The 10,071-nt window shown below is 38.9% G+C and overlaps 1 protein-coding gene across 1 annotated transcript in view; it reads left to right on the top strand.

Moving 5' to 3' along the window:
• Positions 1–10,071, top strand: part of GDAP2 (ganglioside induced differentiation associated protein 2) — a 66,957-nt gene that overhangs the window by 31,963 nt on the left and 24,923 nt on the right. Inside the window, exons 7-8 of the mRNA XM_010830711.1 lie at positions 1,706–1,865; positions 3,286–3,442. Of these exons, the coding sequence (XP_010829013.1) occupies positions 1,706–1,865; positions 3,286–3,442 (317 nt within the window). The remainder of the gene's footprint in view (positions 1–1,705; positions 1,866–3,285; positions 3,443–10,071) is intronic.

Raw genomic sequence — 10,071 nt, forward strand, 5'->3', positions numbered from 1 at the left:
GAAACATATGCCGCATGAAAGAAACTGGACACAAAAAACCATATACCATACTCCATTTTAATGGAATGCATATTCTGAAATAGGCAAATCCATACAACAGACAGGTTAGTGGTTGCCAGGGGCTGGGGGAGGGAGGGATGGAGAATAACCTAGCTAATGAATTTAGATTTCCTCTTTGAGATGATGAAATGTTCTGGAATTAATTGTGATGATTCCACAACTTCATGAATATACTAAAGCCCAGTGAATCGTATACTTTAAAATGTGAATTTTATGATATGTGAATTGTATTTCAATTTTTTAAAAGGCTACAAAGATGGTGTCTCCAGTCTTCTTTTTTTTTTTAATTTTTTTAAATTGAGGTACAATTTTTTTAAATTAACTTATAATCCAGTCTTTTTATATGCCTCATGAAATGAAAGTGAAAGGCACTCAGTCGTGTCCAACTGTTTGCGACCCCGTAGACTACACAGTCCATGGAATTCTCCAGCCCAGAATACTAGAGTGGGTAGCCTTTCCCTTCTCCAGGGGATCTTCCCAACCCAGGTATTGAACCCAGGTCTCCCACATTGCAGGCAGATTCTTTACCAGCTGAGCCTATATGCCTCATATATATATTTATATGCATGAAAGATGATGCAGTGTTGTGGGTGACACAGTAAGGAGACTGACGGATAATTTATTCAGTGATTTCACTGTCCTTCTAGATAGTTCCATCATTCTTTTGGTTTCTTAGTGTTCTGTTTTAGTTTGTTATAGTTGGTAATAATTGATGAGTAACGATAAAATGACTCTAGGATGATGAAAAAAAGCAAAATGCTTCAGATCAGTTGCTCAGTCGTGTCTGACTCTTTGCGACCCCATGAATCGCAGCACGCCAGGCCTCCCTGTCCATCACCAACTCCCGGAGTTCACTCAGACTCACATCCATTGAGTCGGTGATGCCATCCAGCCATCTCATCCTCTGTCGTCCCCTTCTCCTCCTGCCCGCAAACCCTCCCAGCATCAGAGTCTTTTCCAATGAGTCAACTCTTCGCATGAGGTGGCCAAAGTACTGGAGTTTCAGCTTTAGCATCATTCCCTCCAAAGCTTCAAGACTGAGGAAAAATAAGAGCACTAAGTATCCATAATATATCGTGGATTTAGAATGAGTCCAGTGGACCAACCTGTATGGAAGTTATAAGATACAGTGAATTTTATTCTAATTTTTTTAAAGTAGGATATCTCTTTATTGTTTGGGAAACCTCTAAGAAAGAATAAAAGTCAGGAAATAGCAATCTTTTCAGAGAGAACTGTTTAAAAACAAAACTGTCAGATATTAAATCTAGGTCACATGGACCCTGATGGCACACTGAGGATTAAGCAAGTAGTGTCTGTGTCTGAGCTGAATCTTGAAAGACAGATATCATTAGTGAGGTGAAGAAGGGGCTGGGGATAGGGGTCACAGGACATATCCATTCCAGCTTCAGTGACCTGGAGCTGTCAGGATCAGGACTCATGGGTCTTCTTGAGTGACTAACGAATCCTGGTCTTTGACACAGAAACTGACTGAGGGGCCCAGGCAGCATCCAGTCTGAGCTTAGGCGTGGCGCGGCCTTAGTTCATGATGGAGGCTCTTCACAGTCTGTGGAGTGGCGTGAGTGCTGCTGATGCCTGTTCCATCACTCCGGTATTTTTCACAGAACATTTGGCTTTTCTTACACAGGCTACTTACCAAAAGCTGCTACCTCTGTACTTCCCAAGGTCACTGAAGGAGGAGAGCCGCTCGTTGCCATGCCTACCTACAGATATTGGCAATGCAGAAGGGGAGCCTGTGGTACCTGAACGGCAGATTAGAATAAGTGAAAAACCTGGCGCCCCAGAGGGTGAGTTCTCGCCTTTTCTTACCTTCCCTCTTCAGGAAGCAGCGGCTCTGGTAAGCATCAGCCACCAAGACGTAGCAAGTTCAGCCTGTTCTCTAGGAAGCTTTTAGTGTGACACCAAGATCAAGACCAACATCAGTGCTTTTAGAGTCTTATTCTTGTTAAGATTTACTCTTTAAATTATATATGTGATGTGAAGTCTGCGTTAGGCAGTAGAGATTCAGAGGTGGGTATGACACCATTTGTACCCTTGTGAAGTTTATGGTTTCACACAGGACACTGTTGAGGAAACAGTATATTATTAAAATTTTCAGCAGATTCAACTGTGTCCTCTGAAAGCCATACCTAAAACGGGAATGCTGTAACCACGTGTTTTGCTTCTTTAGGTTACATACCAATGGAGATTGAAGTGTTAGTAGAGCAGGGCCGGATGGGAGCCCCTCTGAGCCGTTCTGTGTGACAGCTTGCACTGATCTTCACTGATATATGTTCAAGATCATAGTTGGAGACATGCCTCACAAGCGTCGTTGCTGGGGCCCGATCTCAAAATTAAGCGATTTAAGAATTACTGTGAGATTTCTACTGTGAACACTTTTAAATGAGCATCAAGTTAAAATCTATTGAAGGCTACTCATCTCTTTTTTGTTACCAGTACACAGATTTAAATCAAATGGAAGGAATAATAAATGATTTAGCATCAGAAAATGTCTGATAACCAAGCTTTGCTGGAGGAGTACTTTAGAGAGATTCCAATAGAGTACAGGCTTGAAGTATGCCCAGCCTCATTCAGAAATCCTCAGAATTGTGACTGCCATGATAGAATATCATTTTTCTTAAATGCACAAAATGCATTTTGTATGACAATGAGCAGTGAAGAGCAAAACCAGTTGAGGTGTCAGTGCTGGGTGGTCATTAGCCACAAGGTTCCCTTCTGTCCACCATCCTCAAACACTGCTTGACTTCCACCAGTATCTCAAAAAATATTGTCACTTGATAGGCTGTAGTTTTCATAAATATTTTCAGGTAGAACATTGAATCTGTTAAAGGAGATGTAAAATCAGCTTGAGGGATTGAAAGAAGATTCATTTAGTGGTATTTTTTAATAAAAGCAAACTCTGAAAATCTTGCCTATCACACTTTGAGGAACAGTGGTACAAATGTGAAGAAGTCCCAACTGAACAGCTCAGATGGTGGCATTGCCTTGGGAAGCCCGCCATCGTCCATGGATTCTGTTTGTTTGCTTTTCTTTCTTGAAAAAAAAACTGTTTTGTCTTGGGTTTTTTTTTCCCCCTCAAAAAGATCTGGTGAGGCAGTGGAGAACACATTAAGAGGTGATCCATTCCCAAAGGATTGGCTGCTAGCAAAACATAAAATAATCATATGGATAAATAGCCATAAGCTATTGATAGCTTTTTTGTTACAGATAACCAGGAAGAAGAGGACGAAGGCTTGGGAGTTGATCTCTCTTTCATTGGCTCTCATGCTTTTGCCCGAATGGAAGGAGATATTGACAAGCAAAGAAGACTGATCCTTCAAGGGCAGTTATCAGAGGCAGCTCTACAGAAGCAGCATCAGAGAAAGTAAGACAAACCCTTTGGACAGACACATAAGGACTAGAGAAACAAGATAGGGGCTACCTCTACTAAATGGTCTACATATAATGTGGTCTCCTTTATTCTTCCTGACAATCCAGTAAGGAAGATACTGTCCCCACTTAGTAGATGCAGAAATTCAAAGTTAATTTGTCACAGATAATATGTGATGAAGTCAGCGTTCAGATGCACCTCTGATTTCAGAGTTTCTGCACTTTGTTGCAGTTATAGTACCTCTATAAAATTAGATTATATTCTAACAGCAGAAAGTACGGAAAAGGGGAAGCCGAATTACAAAGTTTTTGTTTAACATTACTATATTTGTAATTAAAGCATAGTCTATGGTTGTCGTATTAATGGTTAAAGAGTTTTATTTCCCCCTGATTTATCCCAAGGACTTTGTGAAGTCATTCCATTTCTTTTACATGTTTTCTGAAACAATTCTGAATAAACCCTTTTTGACACATAAAGAAAAGCAGCTTTGTTATTTCTGGGTAAGTTTGTCCAAGTACTAACAGATTACCCTTGGAAAACTAGCTGCTTTTCAAAAAATTTTAAAGGAAAGGAAAAATCATAAACCCTAATTGGTTAATATTCACTATCTTTTAGGGTTGATTGAGAGGGTACCATCTCTTAGGGTTGTTGTGAGTGTTAAATAAGATAGTGTAATGGACTTAGCACAGTACCTGGTAATTCTAGCAAGCTCTTAAAATTGGCCACTGCTGTTGTCTTTAATACTGAGCAAATTTTGACCTATTATATACCTTTGAGCTTGGGTACTTGCCACCCCTTTTGACTGGATTACTCTTGTCCTTCAATTCGTTCTCCAGGTTTCAGCTCAGACTTGATTGCCTCCAGAAACTTAGCTCCCTGGAGATAAGTTGGAGTAGATGGAACAGAAGTCTTGTCTCCCCCATACACTTTTTTCTTTACACCCTGTACTTAACCAACAAAAGCATACCTAGCATTTATTACACTATACTGTAATGATGTGCGGTTGTCAGTCTCCATATATAAAGTGGAAGTTGTACTAGATAATCTCCGAGTCCCTTATAGAATTAGAATTTTGTTTTTCCTGACTTCCTGCTCTTCCCTTTATTATTTTCATAAAGAAAAGCAAATTAGCCACTAGGGGGCATCAATAAACAGCTTTTCCAAAGGCATGCACCATCAAATGATAGCTTCAGTGGTTTCTGAACTTGACCATGCGTAAGAATCATCCGGCAAACATTTTTCTTTAAATACAGTGACTGGGCTCTGCCTCACGTGTCTGGGACTTTGGCCTTTATATATATTTTGAAACTTTCATATTATGATTCATGCACTGCTAGATTTGGATACCTTTGTTTGGACTAGAGCTGTAGTTCTCAAACTGTTTGGTCTCAGGTCCTCTTTGCATGCTTAAAAATTATTGAGGACCCCAAAGAGCTTTTATCTTTACAGCTTGTACCCACTGATATTTATTATATGATAAATTACTTGTTCGGGCTTCCCTAGTTGCTCAGTGATAAAGAATCCACCTCCCAGTGCAGGAGATGTGGGTTCAATCCCTAGGTCAAGATCCTTTGGAGAAGGAAATGGCAACCCACTCCAGTATTCTTGCCTCGGAAATCCTATAGACAGAGAGGAACCTAGAGGGCTGTAGTGCATGGGGTCTCAAAGAGTCAGACAGAACTTAGCAAATAAACGATAACAACAGAATTATTTGTTAATTCACTTGGAAAATAACCCATTATGTTTTTACGGGAAAAAAAAAAAACTTTTTTAAGTTAGTAAGAAATGCATCATTCTACATTTTTGCAAATATTTTAATGTTTGATTTAATAGAAAACAGCTGGATTCTAATATCAGCATACAGACTGTTGCAATATGTTGTTTTGTGTGAAGTATATGAAGAAAATCTGACCTCACTAGATACATAATTGGAAAAAGGAGTATTTTACTAGCCTTTTAAAATAGGGATATTCTTTGATATTACACCATAACTCAATCAATGGTACTTTAATAATGTTTGGTTGTAATATGGAATTTCAGACTATATCTATGAATTTTGTATTGTTATATTAGAATGTGTTGTTTTATCCTGCACTTTGAGTAGATTTTGTAATAGGAGTTGATAGTATGAATTTATAACATGGTGCTTTGGCTCACTGAATTAATCAATTGTTCCAAATATTGACACATTATATTACGCAATATCAAAATACTGTATTTGTTAGTGTTACCACTGCTGTCATCAGAAAAGTCCTCAAGTGTTAGGAATGGTTACCTTCTGGTGATGGATATAAATTTGCCAGCATTTTATATATATATATATATATGTATGTATGTATATAAAAGTTCAAGTTTTATCACTGGTAACAAATACTGTTGGTTGTTTTTCTCGATATGACAGGGTCACTTTATTCATTTTTGAGAAAATATCTGCCAAAAACTCATATTGAATAATCACAGTTTGCCCGTCATTAGTTGAAGAAAAATGGTGTTTCATGAAAAAAAGCAGTTAGTTCAGTTAGCAGGTCAGACACTTAGTTCTTTACTTCAGGACAGCCTTAGGCTTCAGTCTGCAAAAATGCTTTGTGTGTTCTGCCCATTTTGTGACACATTTAATATTAAAAAAATGTATTCCCAAGGGTTGATGTAATAAAAGTAATAACTTTTTCTTCCTCATAGAAGACATTCTTAAATGAAACTGGCTTTTTTTTCCCCCCGAGTCTTTTGACAGTTAAAAACACAGTAACTACTAGTATGATCTGGTGCTTCCACCTGTATTCATGCTAATGCAGCAGTTTGTTTTGTACCATCAGTGCAGATGTCGACACAGTAAAAAAAAAAAAAAAATGATGTTTTGCTCTTATCATGAAGATAGTTTGACCTTGCAGAGCCCCTGAAAATGTCTTCAGACTGTGGCCCACACTTTGAGAATCACTGGTCTGGGTCTCCTAGCAGTACTTTATAGTTGAAAGGAGTTTTGGTAATTACCTGATGTGGTTTTCTGAAATGTAGTATGGCATTAGAATCACCAAGGGTACTTTCTAAAATTTCACAGGCCCCACACCAAACTTCTTGAATCAGAACCTCTGTGGGGAGGGCTCAGGGTCCATCCTTCTAAGGTTTCTTAAATGATTTCTTAGACTATTCTGTGCCTGATCTGGTCTGGCCCCTTTAACTTAGAAGGGTAGAAGGGTAAATTGACCACCAAGAGTGACCTCACCATGGTCACAACTAACTGAGGATGAGCTACACTGAAGCTGATCTCCCTTCTCTGCTACCATCTCCAGCCACCTACAGAGACCAGATTCAGAGAAGCTGGGAAAGGACCAGACATGTTCTGTATGCACGTGCAGAGAATTACGTTGTTATCACCTTTCTCAAATCAATCACCCTAGTCTGTCTGTCTGTCTGTCTGTCTGTCTCTCTCTCTCTCTCTCTCACACACACACACACACACCTTTTTCATTTCTCTGTGGGTAATACAGATAAACTGGCATTTGTTTGTGTCTGGACTAGATACTTGCCTGTCTTGTGTCTCTCTTTTTAGTGGGGGGATTTGTGAATGACTTGTTCAAGCCAGTATTATTAAAATAAATCTGTATTCACTGAGCCCATGCTTTCTGGAAAGGGGTCCTCAGCAAAGGGGTAAGTTAGAAAGGACTATGAATGCAGCATGTAAAGCATTGCCCTTGTTGGTAGAAAGTGATGATCTTGAGATTCAAATCAGTCTCAGAGTTGACAGTTTCTGTTCAGTTCAGGAAGCATTGGATATTTACTCTATTCAGGGTACTATTCTAGAACTGAAATAGACAGGTAAAGAAGGTAATCCCTTTAGAAATCCATGAGTGAGCCACACTACCATAAGACGTCAGGGTGTGTTACGTATGGTGCTCTGGTTGTTGTGGACGTCTAGTTAACACATAATAACACATCAACCTACAGGCTTGATGAAGAGTACCACCTCTGGTTCTTAAAGCCTGAACCAAGAAACAAAGGGCAGTCTTTAGTTAGGAATATCTTTTTGAAACCCTTCAGTTCTTGCTTCAGAAACAAAATTAATGGTCACATGGATAGGTTATAGGGTTAGTTCATTCCTTTTGTAGCATTGGCTTTTCTCTGTGTAATAATTCACTTTAACATCTAAAACAATTAGATAAGTTGTCTAATTCTTGATTATTATTTCCAGTTATTCCACCCAATTGTGACACTAATCTGGGTGTATCATAAGATAGGAGTTGGCTTCCTTACAAAAATTAGCAAGCAATCTAGATACTCTTTTACAAAGATCCAGCTTTTAAAACTCTTAAATTGTTTTTCAAGTACTTTTTTCTTTTTCTTTTTTCCTTGATTGGCTTAAGATCCAGTTGCCTGTAACTCTTAGGTCATTTCTCACAGTAAAAACGTTATCTCATTCATTATTAAATATTTATTGAACCCTTACTGTTGTGCCAAGCTACAAATACAACAAAGTGACATGCAAGGCAGATCGAGCCCCAGGCAGCATTGAGCTTAAGGTCTTGCAGAGAAAAAAAATGTTAAACTAATTACTGTATAAAGATGTGTTTAAATTGTAGGATACAATAAGAGTATATATAACAAGGATTTTAACTAAGTCCAGTGTGGGACAGCTGCATGAATCATGTCCGACTCTTTGCAACTCCATGGACTGTAGCCTGCCAGGCTCCCTTGTCCGTGGAATTCTCCAGACAAGAATACTGGAGTGGGTAGCTGTTATTCAGGGGTTCTTCCCAACCCAGGGACCGAACCCAGGTCTCCCACATTGCAGGCGGGTTCTTTATTGTCTGAGCCACCAGGGAAGCTCAAGAGTACTGGATTGGGTAGCCTATTCCCTTCCCCAGGGGATCTTCCCAACCCAGGAGTCAAACTGGGGCCTCCTGCATTGCAGGAGGATTCTTTATCAGCTGAGCTACCAAGAAAGCCCATTAATATATGAAAATGTATTTAACTTACAGGATGCATTAAGAGTATATATAACAAGAGTTTTAACTAAGTCCAATGTGGGACAGCTGCATGAGGTCAGGAAAAGCTTCTGTTAATTTCAAACTGAAAATTTTCCCTGGGCTGTTGGTGGTATACCAATAAGTAGGTTAGTTAGTGGACTTTTAAGAGTAATTAAGCTTGGATTTTCTTCATTATTTAACTCTTGGTTGAGCATTTGGATGGTAATTTATTAACTAGAAGAAACAGCCTTGTGTTTGCTTTGTGAGGGCAACATCCAACCTTAGCTGACTGCAGTCTATTGAGAAACCATCTACTCAGTGTATCTGCCTGGAGAGCACAGTAGTGGGTACTTTTGTTGCCATTGTGATGTATTTTGTGTGACTGTTAACCAGTGATTATATTTTACCTATCAAAATAAAAAGCTTTTGAGGTTGGGGTGTTTTTTCTTGTTTGATTTTTAGCTTTTGTTTTAATTGTTGGATTAGGATGAAAGGCTCCATGTCTTCATTGAAATAAAAGGAAACTAGCAAAAAGTGAAGTGCAGTTTTCAAAAATATAATGGAAAGTTTAAAATATTCTTTGAATAGGTGGGGGAAGCAGGGATAATCAAAGCAAATTTACACAATCTGTAGAATGGAGGGGACAAATAGAATAAAGAAGAAACCAGATGAAGATGGCAGTTGTAAGTTGTTGCATTGGAATTCATCTCAAGGTTCTTAGAAACTATAACAGTTGCCAGTGTCTCAGCAGTGATTCTGAACCTTTTTTAAATCGTAAAGCCTTTAAGAATCTGATGTAAGCTATAACCTTCTTCCATAATCATGTTCATAAAGATTTGCCTATCCTAGGGTCTCAAGTTGTTTATTGCAGATGAGGTTGAAAACATTTTTGAGTTTACATTATTTCACTTCATATTATGGGCTAAAATTAATTTTAGATGGGTTAAACTTAAGTTTTTAAAAAATTAAAATTCATAGGAGGAGTCATAGGCTAGTATTCCTCATACCAATAAGAAAAAACAGATTTCTTAAACAAAATATAAAAAGCACTGACTACAAAAGAAAAATTAATCTTGACTATATTAAAGATAAGAACTACAGAAAGTGGGGCAATTAAGCTTAAAGTAAGTGAAAGGCAAATTGCAGAATATGAGTATTCACAATACACACAACTGGCAAATGATTCAGCTCAGTCAGTTCAGTTCAGTCGCTCAGTCGTGTCCAACTCTTTGCGACCCCATGAATCGCAGCACGCCAGGTTACCTGTCCATCACCAACTCCCGGAGTTTACTCAAACTCATGTCCATTGAGTCAGTGGTGCCATCCAGCCATCTCATCCTCTGTCGTCCCCTTCTCCCGCCCCCAATCCCTGCAAGCATCAGGGTCTTTTCCAATGAGTCAACTCTTTGCATGAGGTGGCCAAAGTATTAAGAGTTTCAGCTTCAACATCAGTCCTTCCAATGAACACCCAGGACTGATCTCCTTTAGGATGGACTGGTTGGATCTCCTTGCAGTCCAAGGGACTCTCAAGAGTCTTCTCCAACACCACAGTTCAAAAGCATCAATTCTTCGGCACTCAGCTTTCTTCACAGTCCAGCTCTCACATCCATACATGACCACAGGAAAAACCATAGCCTTGATTAGACGGACCTTTGTTGGCAA

This window comes from Bison bison, unplaced genomic scaffold (assembly GCF_000754665.1).
Source record: "Bison bison bison isolate TAMUID 2011002044 unplaced genomic scaffold, Bison_UMD1.0 scf7180017864519, whole genome shotgun sequence".
Classification (NCBI taxonomy): Eukaryota; Metazoa; Chordata; class Mammalia; order Artiodactyla; family Bovidae; genus Bison; species Bison bison.